General features: G+C 34.3%; 1 protein-coding gene across 2 annotated transcripts in view; it reads right to left on the bottom strand.

The window, feature by feature from the left end:
- The window catches only part of LOC149781811 (coatomer subunit beta'-like), a 61,837-nt gene that overhangs the window by 27,880 nt on the left and 13,147 nt on the right, over positions 1-20,810 (bottom strand). For both annotated transcript variants that reach the window (XM_089935983.1, XM_089935982.1), the window contains exons 5-15: positions 18,357-18,505; positions 14,355-14,501; positions 11,526-11,625; positions 10,881-11,023; positions 10,167-10,366; positions 8,603-8,802; positions 6,923-7,029; positions 4,399-4,542; positions 3,556-3,686; positions 2,452-2,659; positions 1,778-1,888 (exon numbers count right to left, since the gene is read on the bottom strand). In XM_089935983.1, the coding sequence (XP_089792109.1) occupies positions 1,778-1,888; positions 2,452-2,659; positions 3,556-3,686; positions 4,399-4,542; positions 6,923-7,029; positions 8,603-8,802; positions 10,167-10,366; positions 10,881-11,023; positions 11,526-11,625; positions 14,355-14,501; positions 18,357-18,505 (1,640 nt within the window). The remainder of the gene's footprint in view (positions 1-1,777; positions 1,889-2,451; positions 2,660-3,555; positions 3,687-4,398; positions 4,543-6,922; positions 7,030-8,602; positions 8,803-10,166; positions 10,367-10,880; positions 11,024-11,525; positions 11,626-14,354; positions 14,502-18,356; positions 18,506-20,810) is intronic.

Genomic DNA, 20,810 nt, shown 5'->3' with positions numbered 1-20,810 from the left:
ACTAGCTCAAAGAAAATCACAGGTACTGTCAACTACCGATATGCATTCTTAGTTCCCTTTACAAGATTTTTTCATCCACCACTTTAATGTGCATGACAGAAAGGGAAGTAACTCTAACAACTGTGATAAGGATTTGTTGAAATGGACATAAGATGATGATATTTCCTAACTTTCATGATGATCGACTTAAATATCACAGATCAGCTGCATTCACAGGAATCTATCTGCAAGTCAAAAAGTGCAATAACTCATATACATATTGTGAGCACATGCATTTCTTAAAATGGGTAACAACGATGACCGTACTATACACCAAGTTTCATGGCAATGCATCAAAAAATGCAGGAATGGGGAAAAGACATATTTATGTGTACTTTTTAACTGATAAGCATATGTGCCACTTTTTTAATCAAAACTGGTTGGATTCATCAAGTTAAAAGTTATACAATCTGGGAAGCACAATGATTTGTCAAGGTCAATTTGTCAACAGCGTGATGACCATACTATTTACCCATTTTCATGGCAATCCATCTAAAACTACTGGACTAGTTGCACATCTAGTGTGCTAGATGAGTGGACTTGCTGATACAAGAGTTCTATTTACCCCTATCTCAACAAATTAAGTACAAATGACCTGCCTACCATATTTTTTAAAACCAGTACAATATGAAACATAATCTTTGTGGGGGGTGGGGTAGGGCAGAGATTCAGTGTAGATCAGGCACAAATATATATCTGTCAGTAAATTTCAGTGCTGGCCACACAAAATTAGATCTGTCAGTAAGTGTCAGTGTAAGACAGGACAGGTACAATTAGATATGCCAGTAACTGCTAGGTTAGGATATGCAGTCAGACCTGTCAGTCTGTGTTTACAGAATATCCCAGCTCTAAAAGTAAAATAATGTCATGAAACAAACACTTAACAAGTATTATGAAGACACCATGCTCAGTTCATATAAAGATATTAACCAAACTGCAATGGATGACAGATACAATCTGTAACACAACTCAAACATACCAATTTGACAAAGCCTGAGATACAAACTCTCGTCATGATAGAAATGCATGCCAATTTTCATGTTTAAGTCATTCTGAAGAAACTAACTTAAGAGTGCAAGGAATGGATGGTTTGGTTTACTATTTTATGGCACAGCATCACAACTGGAGGCAAGTACCTTGCCAATGGTCAACCACAGTAGCTGACCTGGGCTGATCTGAAGGCAGGATTTAAACCAACATCCTTCTAGTTGTGAGTCTCACACACTAACGACTGAGCCACTGCTGCTCATGCCTCAATTAGTCGCCTCTTGTGATAAGCAGTGGAGTATATTGGGTCTATTTCTGAGCCCACAAGGGGTCAGATGGACAAAATTTATAAAGTAAATATTGCAATAACTCTTAGTACGCTTATCAGATACACTCAAGGCTTATCAGACGGACAAAAAGCATATCAAGTTTCATCAAGACCCTGATGAAATCTCAAAGGATTCTGGAGATAATAGATAAACAGAAGTTAACATCCAGATAAACTAACACAAAAAAACCTACAATACCCCCCCAAACTTTGCTCATGAGAGAAAGGGGGTAGAAATTATAAATACTCAATTTATTACTGAGAAAAGAAACGAAAACTATACAAAAGGAACAAAAAAAAATCATGACTTCATGTCTCCAACCGTACTGATCACGAGCGTTGTGGTTCCAAAAATGACTAACTCATAAAAATGTTATCACTACATCTAATTAAATTAAAACAGCTACAAGCACAGCAACTTACTTCTGTTTCTTTAGCAATTTCATAAGCTATCTTTAGATCACCCAGTTGAATAGCCAGCTCAAATTTATGTTCTGGGTCGAATGTGACTGCCAGTGCCTGTGTCTTGAAACCCTGAAATCAGGAAGATAATATTAATAAAACACGGAAAAATTTGGTCTACATACCAGTAAGGAATACAATATTCAATGAGTTCTAACAAACTAGAACCACAAGAATAGCTAATCAATAAAACATTAATACTCATAAAGTTGCACTTTGAGTTTCAAAACTTCAATTTTTTAGCATACATAATCTATAAAGTCTGTTTTTTTAAACCCTTCCTTGCAAGTATTGAAAAAGACCTGTCTAATTAAATATTTCAAATCCATGCATTTTCCGTGTATACCTGAAAGTAAATCTTTACTTGTCAGTTTCATCTGAAACTGAAAGAAAGAAGGCATTATTTTTATCACAATTTAACCATGAACTTTACAAGTTGCAACTTCGACAAAAAGTTCTAACTTCCCACAGGGAATGGAATCATCTTATAAATATGTGTAAGTATAGTAGAACTTACAAGTTAGAATGTGGTAAACTATGTTTTTACAAACAAACCAGTATCCCACATGTACAAGTGCATTCAGGGTAATCGGGATGAATCAGGCTGGTTTTGAAATATTTCTTTTCATATTTACCTGTTTTTCAAGGAAATGAGCCACTCTGGTCCTGTGCTCCCTAGGAACTGTGGGTAACACCTTATCAGCTGTCTGAAAATCTTGTCTCATAACTGCTGTTTGGTATTCAAGTACAGACAGGAGCAGGGAAAAACTGACTACATTGAGTTCCTTGTCACCCAGATACAGCCGGTTGTCTTTTGGGATGTACCCCAGTAAATACATCACCCTATAAAAATGCAAATACCATTAAACCTTGCAAACTTACTAATATATATGCACAGAAGTGTAACTGTCATAAAGCTGATGTTTGATTAATTAATGGGAAATGATTATGTTTAGTATGAAAACAATATCATACTAAAGCTGACCTTCCATTTCCTTGTACAAGTGGACAGCCTATGTGATGTAAAGGAAAGGCAAATAAGAAAGGCACAGGAATGTGACTTAATGGCTGTCTCTCAGACTTTCAGCCAAACAATTATAGGAATAAACTTTGAGTACCAATCTGTTTTTTGGGAATAAACTTTGAGTACCAATCTGTTTTTATGGGAATAAACTTTGAGTACCAATCTGTTTTAGATGTACTATATATATTCACTTGTAAGTAGAATACAACTGGAAACAATTAAGATTTCAATTCTGCTATCACATCATTCACTGGGCGATCAGGATCCATGGTGTTTGCTCTACCGATAACTCCAAAAAAACTGCATAGGACTCTTGCATCAGCATGTCCACTCATCCACTCATCTAGCACACTAGTCTTTCCAGTAAGGATCTGTTCTGGTTGCTCTTAAATTCTTATGCTAATAAAACTGTAATAACCTTTGATGGATTTTAATATTTTAAATCATCTTAAATACACTTGAAATTACCTATATTTTACATATTTACATATAGAAGTAAAATGAATATTGCAGATAGAAAAATTTCACTGAAATTTATAATAAAAATGTAAATGAAAAAAGTAGTTAGAAATAATCTACCTCAGAAACATTTCATGATGAGAAAAGTTGCCGGAAGTGATTTGGTATAATAAATAGTTTTTGCATTTTTTTAGTAAAGTCAATAATCAAAAAATTGTCCCCACAAAAGGGCTATAACCATAAACTGTGAACTCACCTGTCTAAATGTGCAATTGTGACAATCTCTCCACCCACATAGTAGTTCAGTCTGTTGACAGCATTAGTGTAAATGAAGCAATCACCAACCCACAGACCAGTTTTCACAGTGTCATCAATCTCTCCAACCACCTTGAATATAATAAAAGAAATGAAAACTTGTCACCATAAAGATAATTAGTGCTTATAAGTGAAAAGAACATGAGACACTGGAAATTAATTAATGACATTCACAAAGCACAATATAATCACCTTTACAAAGCTTTTCAATAGACATTAATTATCATGCAGAAAAACATACAAATGAAAGTGTTCTTGACATTCATAATCAATCCTAAAAGTTTGTCAGTTAGTTACGCAGGTACATTTACTGAAATTAAATATTAATTGTTGCTCTAAAATTTAATACAATTATGGTTGAACAAAATTCTATTAAATACTGACTGCAGAATGGCAAAAAGATAACATGCAGCAAACAATTTTTGATCATTAATGATCTGGAAAAGAGAACACTGTGCCTCTTGTAACAATTAGCTGGTAGTACATAATCTTTTTCATCATGGATAGCTTTCATTATGAAATCACAGCATGATATTCAGTATGGTTTGTACTGGATAACACCTTTAAACTGACCTTATCGAAAACTTCCCACATATTTAAACACTGATTCTGCATAAAGACACTCCAAAGAAATATTTATGCATGAAGATCCAGGTAATGTGAACCACTGCCGTTCAAAGGTACGTGTACTGGTGATCAATTTTAACAAATAACATCCATTACTGAAGTAATTGGTACTGAATGATTACATGACCTGTATGACTTGTACTTTAATTTATCTTACATCAAAAGCTTCCTCAATGCCGTCCTCTGTTATCTTCGCACTATCGCCTCTGGCATTTTCTACTGCCTCAGCACTGAACTTAAGGATGAAGAAGGACTCCTCAGTTGCAATGCAGACCAGTTCCCCATTTTCACTCCAGAAGATCTAAACAAAATAATAATTGAAATCCTTGTCATCCTGACAACTGAGATACCTTGCAAGTCAAGATTAACCCCAAACAACACAGACCCCAATCTGCAGTCACATAATGTGCCAGCACAACATAGTCCATGTTGTTTGTTCTGTTAATTACTTCTAACAAAACTGCACAGACCAAAATATGCTTGCACATTATGTGATAGTAGATGTGAGATTGTGCAGTTTACAGTTGGACTCAAATTATAAGCTATTAAATGAACTAATATATGGTAATTGAAAAGGACCTCCTCATGAAACCACCTGTTCCAATTTCTTATCAGATACTGTAATGGTTCACAAAATGTATGTTGGCATTTTTTCTTCAAATGCAATTCCTGTGAGAGTCATTTCTGCCATTGTCATCTGCCTGTATTTCAGGATATTACATCACATTTTCCTTTTGACATGAAATAATGTAGTGTCTCAAGATTGGTTCTACTGCATCAAACTTATAAACAACATCAATATGCAATAATACTTCACTCCAGATCTTCTGTGATTCAAAAGAAATTCAGCCTTTTGTATTCTTCAAACAAACCTAAAGAACTGGAACTTAAGTAGCCCTTGAATCTGAATAAATAAGCACTGTACCAATTATCATTTTAAGGCATGCAATAAATTATTTGCAATATTATGACTATATTTGCAGCTTGCTTCTGATATTAAACGTATGGTATACATGACTTCTGACATTTATTGACAATACTTATTAATACTATTCAAGCAAGTTTACCTTCAAAATATTGTTGTGTTTGCCTAACCTATATGTTTTCATTTACGAAGGCTACGGAAACACTAGCTGCACCATATACATACATACACCAGTTTTTTTTGAGAATCATTTCTTTTCTTTTTATCCTCATTTGATGGGAGCAATCATGATTAATAAGAAATAAATGACCTTGCATTTTGCAAGGCTATGAGAACCTGAAGATTTGGGGTAAGGAATATATATTCAGACTTAATTCAGGGAAAGAATGCAGACTGCCCAGGCATTCCAAGAAGTGTATTTGGCCAAACAGGAAATAAAAAGTTAACAAACGTTCAGAGAATGTGTGTGGCAAGATTACAAGCCGTGCATCCAGAATAACTCATGCTAATGAAGGCACAAGTATGGTCATATTGGGGCTCTTACGTGTCATAAGAATCTTAAAGGAAACTTGCCAGGGCAGTAATTCATATTTTTATTGTATTCAAGCAAAAAGAAATAAATTATATGCAAGGCATGACTTACCTCAGCTGAATGAAGCAACAAACTTTTGAATTTTTTCTGAAAGTTCAATTCATGTGTGTTCATGGCAAATTGATATGCCATTTGTAATTTCCAGCAAGAAAGCACTTGGCAAGCATAAATTTCTCATTATTTCCATCCCACCTTACCCTCCACTATTGATTTATCCAGTTATTGCCCAAATCTTGTGGTTCCAGCTTATCTAACAGTGACTAACTGCCAGTCATGATGCAAACATGCAGCTGACCGGTCACAGGTTGTTTTTTTCGGGGGGTCTTTTAGACTGCTTCAGTGGCCTAGTGGTTAGAACGTCTGCCTTGGATGCAGGAGGTCATGGGTTCGATCCAAAGTCATACCAAAGACTTACAAAAATGGTACTAACAGCTGCCTCGCTTGGCGCTCAGCATTAAGAGGTTAGAGTTAGGACTGGTTGGCCTGGTCTCAGGATAATGTGACTGGGTGGGACATCACGCTACATGTCTGCGACATGATGCCCTAGTGCTAGACATCACTATAAACTGTTACACTAAAGACATTGTAGCGATATGACTGAAATTTTTTTAAAGCTACATTAAAAATCCAAATCACACGCACAAGCACTATTTTATGTAATCAAGGATATTTCAACAACCATTCTAATGCTAAGACAATTAAGGTGAAAATACCAAAAAATCAAGGTCAAAGCTATGTGTTTTACTGTTTACTCCTAATAAACTGCACAGACACAGATCTGCCAGCGCATTATGTCATGTCAGATACAAGTCTATGCAGTCTGTAGTATTAATCTTGACTTATAACCAAGTATAAACAATGTTTTAAAATGTTCTGATTTATAATTAGTTCCACTTCTCATAAATTATATAAATATATTTAAATGGATCCCTGAACTCATGCAGTGTAAATCAGACAGCAGAATAAACTGAAATTAAGTTCCAAAAACCAAACACGACAGAGCAGTTTTCACCATAAAGTCTCTCTCTCTCACACAGTCTGTGTATTAATTAGTGCTTATTTTTGTGTATGTGTGCATGGCACATAAACCTTCATGTATTATGAGTGCACTGATGGATATTGGAAGAATGAATTGCATGGGAAATGGGTTAATAATATACTCACATTTTTGGGAGTGATTTCGATTCGGCGAACAAGATCTGTAGAATCCCAATCATAAAATGCCAAACCACTGACAGACCTCACACCCAACAAATGACCCCCATATATACCTGCAACATTAACAAATGTCTATTTGTATGTGTAATTCAAAATAATGTATACTTTCTCATTTGTTGTTTAAATCGGAGCAGGAATTCCTTACCATACTTTAATTGCTCATATCTCTGTAGTATTGTCATTACTATAAATAAACTGACAACTTTCAAACCTTGTAGAATTCCACATGTTCAAGCTCTAATACATCCTGATCTTCAAAACTCATTCTAATTACAGAAATCAAACATGTTCCTAAAATTATATCTCTATAAATATTTCATCATCAATACCATCATCAACACAATACTATCACGACCACCATCCCATAATCATCACTAGTGCCTCCATTATTTCAGTAGGAAAAATATTTTTCATTAATGCTGCATGTATTCACAGATGTTAAGATATGCTGGTTACTTCTCTGACCAAAACAACATTTTGTTTTGTAATTTAATTTGCAGCAAAAATAAATAAGAAGGATAAGTAACGGTAAATAAACAAGAGGGGTAAATTACGATAAATAAACAAGAGGGGTAAGTTATGGTAAATAAACAAGAGGGGTAAATTATGGTAAAAAAATAAGAGCAGTAAGTTATGTTAAATAAACAAGAGGGGTTAATTATGGTAAATAAAGAAGAGAGGTAAGTTACAGTAATTAAACAAGAGGGGTAAATTACGGTAATTAAAGAAGAGGGGTAAATTACGGTAAATAAAGAAGAGGGGTAAATTATGGTAAATAAAGAAGAGGGCAAATTATGGTAAATAAAGAAGAGGGGTAAATTATGGTAAATAAGCAAGTCGGGTAAATTACGATAAATAAATAAGAGGGATAAGTTATGGTAAATAAACAAGAGGGATAAGTTACAGTAAATAAACAATGAGACTTAAGTGGGGCAGACATCGCCCACCTGTTAGTTGAGATATGTAAGGTTAAGAATGCAAATTCAGAATGTAGAGGAGAAAGAAAAGCTTGCAGCACATCGCTGCTACACTGTCTGTTAATATTGATGTGATTTATCTTCTATCCATACTACATAATGGATTATTTTCTCAGCACTGAACGATGAAGTAATTTATGCTGTCAAATCGTTCTGTTTTTTTCCAAGACAAAGTTGTGTACACGTTTGTCTAACTTTACTAATGGCACCCATATTTGATATGTAGGCAATTTATATAAATATGAATGGCATTTAGTCATTTAAAAACATATAAACCAAAACTTTAACGCAAGGACACTGACACCAAGACAAAAGACTCAATTGAATAATTCTTAAAAAGAACTGTAAAATCCTCATAATGGTCCATACCAAGTCTGATAAAAAAGTGTACCATCGTTTAAGGAAATGTATATAAAAAAATTAAAAATCAACACTTTAACAAACTGTTGAGGATAATACCAGTAAATAAAATAACCTGCTTCTGACTAACATGGGCTCAAAAATAAATGAATTCATAGTAGAGCATTCAGAGGCTGGAAAACAGTGACTAACAATAAATGAATTCATAGTAGAGCAATGAGAGGCTGGAAAACATTGACTACCAATGAATGAATTCATAGTAGAGCAATGAGAGGCTGGAAACCATTACCTTCAGATCCAAAATCTGGCTTAAATGACTTCTGTTCTTTAAAGTTCTTGAAGATTTTAACATTATTGCTGCCCTCTCTGATGCCATACACTGAGGAATCATTACTCCAGACAAATTCTTGAGCTGAGCCAAAACTCTTATTTCTGAGGGCCATGGCAGTGTAAATGATATACTCTCCATCTCCACAAACCACAACAAATCTGGAATCAACATTAGCATACAATTATGATTTCTCTCTCCAACCATTACTGGAATATTTGTTTTTTTCTACTGAAATAAAAGTATAATCTTTGATAAGTCAACCATTTCTTACCCGGCTTCACTAAACATTCAGACACCGTTATGGCAACCACAAAAATATATTATATTCGAAACTTGACAACTATTTCAAAAGTTGAAGCAATCTTTTCATATCTTTGCTAGATGAAACGTTGGATAAAATTATTAATTTTATTAGTAATATACTTAAATATGTCCACAGAAATAATATGGTTCTGATTTTTCCTTCATTTCATTCTGATTATGAATGTACTTTACTGAAACAAAAGGAGTTGGGGAATGGTGTTCATGAAATCTAGACAAAACAAAATGACCTACACCTAATAGGATTGTTTAGGTGAAATGACAGACCAGAAATCAACCATTTTTCACCTCATTCATCCAATAGTAATGACCCTGGCATTGTAAATCAAACTATTTTAGAATCAATCAAACAAGTGAGTAACAATATGAAAGTTTTAAAATAATTTTTTATATATATTGCACTCAAAGAATAATATAATAGTAGATATCAATATTACACACTTTTTTTATACTAATTATTACGAAAGTTAATCTAAATATAATTTTCTTATTTCGAAATCAATAAAAGGCAAGCCAGATTATTCTGCGGAAGCATGAAATGGTAACAAAGTCTCATATATAGCAATCAAAAGACCAACGTAAACACAGAAACACTTAATTATCTTGATGAATGAGAGACTGAGATTTTGTGAAGCTAGTCAGTGATCTAGATTATAAACAAGTATTCCAAGGAATGCAATATTTTACCAGAGTAGGCTGAATGATGTATCACATAATAGACTAGCAAAACATAAAAACTTAATGTTAATTCTGCAACTTACAGTGGATAAATGATTCATTCCTATGACTAACTAATATGCTAACTCCAGTAAGACACAATTCCAGTCATGTGGCAACTCAATTTTTAATTGCATACATCTTCTCTTGAGATACATGCAATGTTTACCTTCAAACCATAATTTATGAAACTAAGATTTTAGCAACCCCACCCCCCAAAAAAACCTTCATGTGATTGCTTTACATTTTCAATATAAGAAATAGTCCTTAACCTCTCCCAGTGGCATGAAATATTTGTAGAACTGTCACAAAAGTACTAAACATCTTATGTCTGACTGTTCTGGTCATTTGTAAGAATTCTTTTAGAACCTCAAATTTGAGTAAAGCCTGACTGTAAAAATCTAATAACAAAAATTAAGAAATTAAACAAATATTCTTAGCAAGTCTGCTTTCAAATGCTAATGGAAAGTACAGGTATATTTACCTTCCATTTGGATTGTGAGCAATGGTCTGGGGATAGATCTCACAACTGCCCATGTCCTTTACAGCGAGGGCCAGTCTCTCTCCATCCTTGATTTCCTGGTCAGCTATGGCCTTAATGTTGGCCTGTTGAACCTCAGAATGCTTAGCCCAGATGATTTTCCCACTAGAATCCATTGACATGGCTGGCTCTTCTCTGCCTAGCTGAAATGGTCACAAAAAATTTTTTTTTGTGGGGAATAATTGATGAATGTACAACATGGTCTTAATATTAGTCTGCTGAATCTCAAAAGTGTTTGACCCAGATAATATTCTCACTTAACTCCACTGACCACGTTGACTCTTCTCAGCCAATCTGCAAACAAAAATTATCACAAAACAAAGAGATGGTCTGCTGATGAGAATTTACATCTTTATGTTAAAGTAAATTTTTAAGAAGCAAAAAAATCTAACATTATTTCCAACACACTACCAATAAAGGTATTACATCTTTTGATTAACATGTTAAAATTGTCTGTCTTCTCAAAACAAAGTAAACAGATCCCTCTACGAATTTTACAGAGTACAGAAACAATATTAACTAAATTCACCCCAAAAGTGATGAATGTAAAATTCATGTAGCTGATATACTAAGAAGTCACTTGTGTAACACTGTTGTTCACAGACAAACTGACTTTGTTGTTGAAGCTATGGACATGCTGACTGGAAAGAAACCTACCTTGATAATAATACTGCCCTCATCATAGCCTATGGCTACATTGTTGGATCCCCTCTGATTGGCAATGCACCAAGTTCTTTCCAGGCCGTAGTTCAAAGTACTCTCCAGTCTGTAGGTGTTGGCATGCCAAATCCGAACAGTTCCTATATAGTTCAAAACGGAACAACTAAACAATTGTTTATCCTGAAATGTTTCCCCAGTTAATACTTATTGCAAATATTACAATAATACTGAAAATATTTTTCAAAACGACTTTGATATAATTTAAGATTGATCTATTGGTGGAAGATTTTTTTTTTTACATCATATGAATATGTATTTTATCGGATGTAATGGCTATACTGTGAAAATTAGAAGTTAAGGTCAACAATGTAAATATAAACAACTGTTCCACCACCCCCAAAAAAAACTTGAGATAAACCCATAAAAACAAACATAACATAAAGTATTGTTTCAAGAAGGCAGAGACACACCTTTCTGACAATAAAACAAAGTGTCTATTTCTGTACATTTCCACTATTATTACAGGTTTTGAAATTTAATTTTAAGAAAAAGACACTGCTGATGTTCTCTATTTCATAAAGAAAGAAGAGAACTGAAGTGCTTATTAATCATTCATTCATCTTATCCAGTACAAAAAACTACCATCTTCAGATCCCGTCATAATAATTGGCAGTTCTGGGTGAAAGGAGACGGCAGATATATTCTGAGCATGGCCCTCAAGAGTCTGTACACATGTTTTGTTCTGTAAAGGCAAATACAAAAATGTCATTTAGCAGAAATATTAAGTTATAAAAATCATCTTAGCAGTGGTCCTTTCTAAAGAAAGTAGTAGCTTGTATTGTTGATGGAAATGAAGGATGGGGTTATACATAAAATGGTGTCATGCCCATGACTAGCCTTATAACGATGCAACTGTCTGCTTAAGCAGGCAATATAAGAAACACAGTGTATACGGATATAAGCTTTTGTCATTTTAATGTTATGATAGCAGCAGCTGTAGCATTTGGTAAAGTGTCAGAATTACATTCCAAGAAGTCATTGGTTCTGGAGTCAGCTGCCTCAGTGTGTCCCTGGGAAAGGCACTAAGCTCCCATTTCTTTGACGTGATACAGTCAAACATGTTGTGTGCCATTAAAACAACAAAATCAAAAACAAAAACAATTAGCATTACGCCAGCTAAATACAAATGATGTAACCGAAATATGAATTTCAAAAAATTTCATACAGAACTCTATGTTGATACAGCCTATGCTTCTACTGCAGACAAGTTAGAAATCCCAAATATAAACTTCAAGCATATAGCAATAATTTTTTAACTATATCTGGCAACTTACATAAATGATAAAAGTTTTTCAAAAACTAAAAAAAAAGATATTCAGGTACTAACTTTAGGTATACCACAGTTTCATTTGTTGTACAGGATTTATAACTTTCAGAAACTTAAAGTTGTTGTTGTTGTTAGTGTGGGGTTTAATGCCATTTTTGAGCACTTGATAGGCTATGCATGGTAGCCATTATTAATGGTGGAGGAAGAACCCGGTAAAACCCCAGGAAGAACCACCGATCCACGAGAAGCTACTGGCAAGCTTTCTTACATACCCACATTGGCTGAATCCTTGACTCGAACCCATGCTGATAGAGGTGAGATTGCAGTGATCCGTAACGGAAAGCGCTTTAGACCACTCGGGGGCCCCCAGAAACTTAAAGAATCTCAACATTAAAGCCACTGTTCGAAATCAGATTCATAGGCAATCACCTTGGAAGAGTAAAAAGAACCTCAAAACAATATCATCATGGCCTGCATGTTGGGATTATCATTAAAGCATTACTCTAAAATGTGACCTTGACCCCAAGGCTTAGTGAGAATGTTGCAGAATGAATTGTCTTACACTCATAATCACTGATCCAGTGTATGAACAAAATCATACAGGATCTACCAAGGAGTTTAGGAAATCTAAATAAAAAAGTTCAATCAAATCCTGAATACAAAATTTCCATGACTGTAACCTTGACCCAAGGTAAAAGGGGTGAGTGATCAGAGAATGAATTGCTTAAGCTTCAGATTAATTGATGCCAAGTATGAAGAGAATATATTAAGGAAATACATGTAAATGAAAAACATTAACCAAAGCCTTAACAAATGCCATTGTTAGAAAGGTGACTACTATGATTACTTCACACTAACATGGGCTCAAATACAATTAAGGTTCATGACTGCCTTCTGTTATGTGTATTTAATTTGTATTTGATTTAATTTAGATGTCTGTTTGTAAATTTTGCTTAGTAGGAATTTGATATTTTCCAGAAAATTTCAGTTGGACCTGAATCTTTTCATAAATACCTAATAATACAAACACTGTTTTTATTTCTGACTTAGTTCTCAACCTTGATTCAGAAATCACTGAGACAAGTAAAAACTATTTATTATTTATATTTTATTCTCGAGTAAAATGATTGTTTTATTTTCAAGGTCATACTACATAGTACATGATTTTTTTTACATGTAAACAGCCTCTATTTTGCAATTCTGGGTTTTCCGAAATTGCGCAGTAGTCAGGTTTTATACCAATGTCTATAAAGATATTTCTCAGTTGGGCTTTTTACTTTACACTGGAAAGTGTCTATTGTGGCAGTTTGGAGTTGCAGTTAATTTTTATTCAAATTATTTGGATTATAACACTTTTTATCTTTTTCCAGGAAATATTTGAGTGCTCATACAAAATTCTTGGACGAAGACATTTATTTAAATTTTATTCGGAATTCAAACACCGGAATATTGTTTTCTGTAGTTCACAAAGGGCTGTACACATCAGCTCTATACTGACTACAGTATATGTCATCGCCTTCCATTTTAGATTTTTCATTGGGACTCGAACTTGAATTCATTAGAACATTTCATTACTAGGACTTCTAAAATTTAATTCGTGGATTATTCTTGGATTATTTTTAGATCTAATTCTTAAAACTAAGTTTTTATTTTTTCATTTTTACAGTGTTTTTACAGGGAAATAAATTATGTGTTAAATTTTTCAAAGCTTGTTTTTTCATTCTTTCTTTTGCTACTGTTTATTAGAGCCTAAATATGTAACATAAGACTACTGTATTGCAGAAATAGAGCTGATAAGGATATGGTGCCAAGATGCAGAAGATGACTTACAAGAATAAGGTGGCAATCTGTTTAGATGTCACATATGAGGATAAAGTACTATTCAAACTAAAAATCAGACAAAAGTCAAAACTTTTGTTTCATTCTCCATTCTTTCATTATGGCAGGATACTTTCAGTTAAGTGAAATTTCTTCTGCTGTATTACCAAGGTAGACAAAGCTAACAGACTTGATACTTGAGCACGGAAATTTTTCCCAAAGTTTAGAAATTAAGGTTCTTTAAGCCTTTTATGTGTGTGTGTGTATATATTATATAGATACACACACACATATTAGCACCATTTTATGTCGAAGCCAAGCATCACCTGATAATCCCAGATTTTCACAAGTCTGTCATCAGCACCAGAGATAAGGTAAGGCTTATCACCTCCTGAATAGTAATCAATGCAGTTAACTCCCTTTTCATGTCCCTCTAGTGTGAAGTTTGGTGTAGTAGATCCCAGTTGCCAAACCTGGAAAAATATACATACTTACAGTTAACTGATTAAACATTTTCACAAACTTGCAAAACGCAATTTAGCTATAGAAAATGTTAGTCGAGATTGCAAGATCTTTCTTCTTTTTGAGAGAACAAAATATTTTATTGGTATATAGCAAATCATCAGCAAAACTCCAAGTATACTAATTCAGCTCAATACACTGACATATTATTTTAAATGTGAAATGAAGCTTGTTTTGGTTTTTACCATGAGATATTGTGGCTCTTTATGTAACCTAACAGTTACCATACATGTAACTTCCAAAAGTACATGGTAGACTATGGTACAACCATTATATTTTCAATGCGATGTAGGATACCTCTTTTCTGCTGAACGATTGCAACCACAAATACTGAAATATTTCTCTGCTGATCTTAATTTAGGTAAAATCCGTTTCAGATGAAAAACCTGGTGAGGCTGACATAATTTGTTCATTCAGCTTTCAATATGCAAAAAGTCAAAAGTGAACATGTGCATGAATCACACTGCACTTATAAATAAGAAAAACAATTTAACTGTACACATAGGCTTTGGGTGTTTCAAGTCACTGACTCAAATATCTGGAAAATAAAAAGAAATCACTTCTCTGTCCAGACAATACCAATTTTGTAGAATATTGTCTAAAAATCAAAAGTCACTTGAACGGACAGACACTCTACTGGGTGAAATAAATTTCCAGGAATTCAAGAACATGTATTCCTTTTAACTGTTTAATGTTGAAACCATTCTGATATTCTTCAGTGTTTAAATAATTTTCAAATTAGCCGCCGTGGTGCACATATTGGATGTCAGCTAGACACCATTTTCATTTAGGATAGAGTATACATCAACAGAAGTGTTTATGTGATTTTTTTGTAAGGTAAATAGTGGCAGGATTTTTCAGAGAGTTGCTGAGTGCATGACTGGCACTATTTTCATTTAGGAGAAACTCATTATCATAAGAAGGCTACTGGCAAAAAACCCATGTAGATATACTATCCATTGGAAGGAGTAGAGACAACAATATTTTCAACATATGGCTTTCCATTCTGGAGTTGCAAAAACAAGATTTTTCAAGACAACTGCTGCAACAGCCATACTGGATGTCAGAATAACACCATTATCATTTGAGTCAAACTAGACATCACAAATCTTTTAGTAGCAACCTTTTGCTGATATGACCATCCATACAGGAGGAGTAGCATTACAATTTTCAAGAGAGCTGCTGTGGTGACCATATTGGATTATCAGATTGGCATCAAAAGACATAACAAGAATCCTTTTAGTGAAAACCCCATGTTGATATGGAATGACCAGGATTAGCAGCAATAACAAGATTTTCCCACCATTTCATTTAGGACCTACCAGGCCATGGGATTAATGTGTGTGTGAAGTTCATGGCAGTCCTCCAAGTAGTTCACAAAGGACACTGGACAATAGATAACTAACAGACAATGGACAACAGACCATCTCCTAAGATTTTCTAGTCTATGACCAGAAGAAGTAATAATATCTTTATTGTCACTACTGAGTGTTGACAAGTCTAGTTAGTATGACTGTTAAACTAGATTATATTATATCCTTACCTACACATGTTCCATATTTCCATATTCTTTCACAAATAAAGAATATTATTTGCATTTTTGGTATTTGTTTTTCATTTTGCAATACAATGACAGTTTGTTCATCATGAACATGTACTGCCAGTCATGACAAATCTGGAAACAGTACAAATGTGACCCAGTTTTAACATCAATATTATTTCATTGCATAAAGACCCACTTTTACAAATAAACATATCAATGAAATAATAAACATCTATTCAAATTACCTAATTCTGAAAATCCAAATGATAATCTACGTTTTTCTTCGAAAAGTCTCAAGTTACCTCAATACGTAAACTCCAAATATGGTGATCATTGCCTTAAATATATCACAGAACCAAATCACTTAGACTGGTTCAGGAATGCTGATTATAGGCATGAAGGCCACACTGACTACATCAAAAATGAGGTTATCAATGGGAAATATGCCTCTGAGTAAAATGAAGACTATAAGAAACTGAGATACCTGTGTCATGGAGATGCAGTCTGCTTTATCAAAAATGAATATAAGCCGAGTTTGGTTTATTGAAAAAGGGACAAACAAGATAATAACCTGCATACATGTAAAAACATTTTATATTGCACTAGTTAATCCAACTTAGTGAGAACAGGAGTGGATGAGCATGATGATTTTGTCTTCCTTTATATATTCCACATTGTTTAATAGAAAAAGCCTGCAATCATGTCGACTTGATGTAACAGTGATGACCACAGATTTTACAGGTATCAAGGTGAGTGATTCATTAATTCTGCAAACTGTCTCCAATATAAATTTGTTTTCTTTTATCATTACCTTTAACAAATAGCTATCTCTGTTTGGGATCTACCTCACCACAAGTTGTGGCGTTTATCAGCTATTTAAAATTGCTGTATACCGAAAATCGTGTCAGTTAATCCAGATGATCAGGGTAATTAAAGTGACTTGAATTACATGATTATAAGTAAAACATTCTGTAGTTTACATTCTAATTTCAATTTGTTTTTGCTGGCTATAAAAAAAGACACTTTCTATGTATCTGGATAATTATTGTAGAAATTAAAATTATATGGTGCACGGGGAAAATGGAAGGTCTGACTAATGGCTCAATTAATTACAGGTTTGATTTTTTAAATTCGAAAAACTGATAACAAAAACTAAAACAAAAACAAGTGAATATTCTTTTATTCCTAAACTCCTAGATTGTAGTTATGGCAGGAATAATAACAGTAACCTGTCATCCAAAATACTGCCAGTAGAAATAGGATTTGCATGTTGATTTTAGCTACACTTTAAAAAAAACTACTAGTAAACAAATATATGCAAGAAAAGCAAGAGTACAAAGACACAATACACTTGTCTCGAGACCTTTTCTTTCTAGAGACATGACTACTGCATGTAATTTGTGGATCTGGAAAAATTTTCATCAAAATAACAGTTGTAGTGATAGCTTGATAGGGAAACAGGGCACCAACTTACACAATCTCATGTTGTCATCTTAACTTGGAGACTGAATAAATCAATTACTGCCAAGAAAATGTGAGGCTAAGACTTATTAAAATATCTTCATTGGTTTGAAGTTACACCACCTGTATGTGGACTGAGTTCATGGATTTGTATTTCCCATGCCATGACCTTAACCCTGAAGCAAGTGGCATGGCTATGGTATGTAACACATAATGTAGTCATGATATTTAATTGTTTAAAATTTGATTAAAATATCTTCATTGGTTTAAGAGTTATTCTCTCTTCTATCGGGCTCTTCCAAACCAGTGCTCAAGGAAATAACACTTTGTTATTGTCAGAGAATTAAGTAATCTGTATAACAGTGATTCTTTATCTGAATGCCTTACATTTAATTGCCTCAATGACAATCAGCTGTATAAGCACTACGCAGAACTGTTTACTGTTTATACAGGGGAGGAGCATGTATCCTGGTAGCCAAAAAATGTCTGTCTCATTTTGGTCTATCTGAGCAACGAGTACTGAAAACGAGGTGTGAAGAGGGACAAAATAAAAAAAATATGTTTCAATGACAATTTATGTTATGGCAGGTATAATCTTGCATGTCCGGGCAGTAAGTCCAGCTTTATTATAAGTTTTCTCATTGGTACATTTATGTAGCAGTACAAAACAATATTAAAACAATACTAAAAATGTTTTAACTAAATGGTCATCGGTTAAGATCACATGATGGAAAATTCAGCCATAGGTGAAGACAGAGAAATTTGCATACAGAGAAATTTGCATGCCAGTAATAAATCTTACCTTCACTGTCCTGTCAAGTGAGGCACTGGCAAAGGTGTTGTTGTCCTTGGGGTTGATAACAATTTGCATGACATAGTGAGTGTGACCCTCAAACACTTGAGTGCATGTCCACTTTTTGTCCCAGTCCCACAGCTTGATCAACATGTCATCTGAAAGTGAGAATGATCTGAATGACATCAGAGATCATGAACCATTTCAATTGTGGCCTCAAGGCCAGTCCTATGCTCTATGTCAGAACCATTTCAGTTGTGGCCTCAAGGCCAGTCCTATGCTCTATGTCAGAACTATTTCAGTTGTGACAGTTCTTGCTTCCAGGGCCTCAAGTTGCCAGTCCTCGGCTCTGTTTTTACACAAAAATTTTCAAGCTTGTGTGTGTGTGTGTGTGTGTGTGTGAGAGAGAGAGAGACATCTTGATTCCAATACAAACCTCACCTAATAAGGAAAAATGCAAGAAAAGGAAGGGTAGTGATCTGATATGGTCAGAATGCACCTTAAGATGATGAACTTAACTAAGAAAGTTTGTCCCTCCAACTGTCGTTCTAGATCCACTACTAGTCAGGATGGATGTCTGTATGGGTTAGGGATGGAAAAAAAAGTCCCAAACTGGTTATAGGATGCTGAAGATCAATATTATTCCACTCACAATTTCAATCAACAGTAATTTCATAGTTTTTGTTCCCCTTCCACTGCTACCAATGCCAGTATCATAAACTGTATTGTGCTTTTCTTCCAAAGCTACAGAACTATGACCTAACTATGATGGAATACTATATATACAAGCTTATATGTCGAGTTCAACTGCAATCTATAGACACAGATCTGATGTATGGAGCACAAGTCACCAGCAGAATTGGGTCTAATTTCTGCATCGAGAAAAACAAAGACAGACCCTGATATGACAGCATATCATGGTTGTGTGGTTTGCAGCTGGACTTGACCTGGCGAGTTTATATGATAATAAAAACTACATGTGCCCAAAATTCATAAATTTTTAACTTGATGTCTGGCAGTGAGGCAGCTGTTAGTACCATTTTTGTAAGACTTTGGCATGACTCTGCCGGGGTTCAAACCCACGACCTCCTGTATCCGAGGCGGACATCTAAACACTAGGCCACTGGAGCAGTCAACTGAAGTGAGGATGGCAATGAAGTACTGGTGCCTTTTCTAATTAAAGCAGATTTTTGCAATAGTTTTCATATTTTTAAAATGTAAAAAGTTAACTTTTAATTGGCACTATATTGCCACTATTGTAAACCACATACCTTTTTAAAAACCTATCAAACAACTGTGACAGAGCATGAAAGACTAAAAAAAAATTCCTTTCCATGTCATCACTCACAACTGTGAAGAAAACTTAAATTTATGTTGTTTTAGTAATTTACAAAACTTTATCTTCTTAATTTCTGATTCAAAAGCTATTACTACTTGTCCACCACTAAAGCCAGATTTTGTTGTGTTAAAGTCAAAAGCCTCCTGTAGCCTGGAGTACCAGCCAGTAGGAACAAGCACAGTTCATGAATGAACAATTAATTTGATCAGCCACTACATACAAGGTCTTACATCAAAAGCACGCTGCATGTAGTCCCCTCTTCTAATTCTATTACGCATTCACATATATGATATACAGTCAAATTTGTTGAGGGCAACCTATAGCAATATACACTGTATAGTCATAAATGTAGAAATTTTGCCACTGAATACACATTTATTCCTACTTCCAACAGCACAACTCAGAAATGGCCTTCAAAGTAGGCTAGGATGTATTTAGGATGGAAGAATCTATCTGGTGATGAACACAGATGCATAAACCATGTTAGTCCTGCATAAAATAAAGGTCCCAGTAACCTTCTTTGGCTGTAAGGGTGTAATATTGTAAGGGTGTAATACTGAGATTCATCCAATAATTAAGTTTCATGATTAATACATAACCACCCTCCAATAAATTAATTTTAGAACAACAATGCAACTGAAGCATGAAATATGGATCATAGAGACATCTATTGCATTAAGGATTCTAGCATGACCAGTGCCTGAAAAATGGACACCTAATACAAATTTTAAGCAAGTTGGTAAAGCATAAAACATGGTCCATAATGATCTAGTACTAAAACGAAGTAGTCCTCATCAGGACGCATCCACTCACAAATTTTCATGCTTCTAGGTAATACATATGAATACAGAGCACAAAGATCCTACATGGCCATGGGTTCAACACAAAAACTCAAATTTAAATAGTAAACTGAAAAATGGGTCATTGTGACCAGTTTGAAGGTGTAAAATCCTGAAATATAATCATCATATAATACAATTTTCCAGTTCAAATGTTTCAGGCATGAAAAGCAAATCATAAATTATAATTGAGATATGAAATGTGAGTCATGGTGACCTACTTAAAAAAGGCATATACTCATCAGGCTTGAGGATGCCAGGTATAATAGTATTATAAAGAAGGTA

This window comes from Sinohyriopsis cumingii, chromosome 15, assembly GCF_028554795.1.
Source record: "Sinohyriopsis cumingii isolate HCF-2022 chromosome 15, ASM2855479v2, whole genome shotgun sequence".
In the NCBI taxonomy this organism is placed as follows: Eukaryota; Metazoa; Mollusca; class Bivalvia; order Unionida; family Unionidae; genus Sinohyriopsis; species Sinohyriopsis cumingii.
The sequence above is the reverse complement of the archived record's forward strand: the minus strand, read 5'-3'. Positions and strand labels throughout refer to the sequence as shown.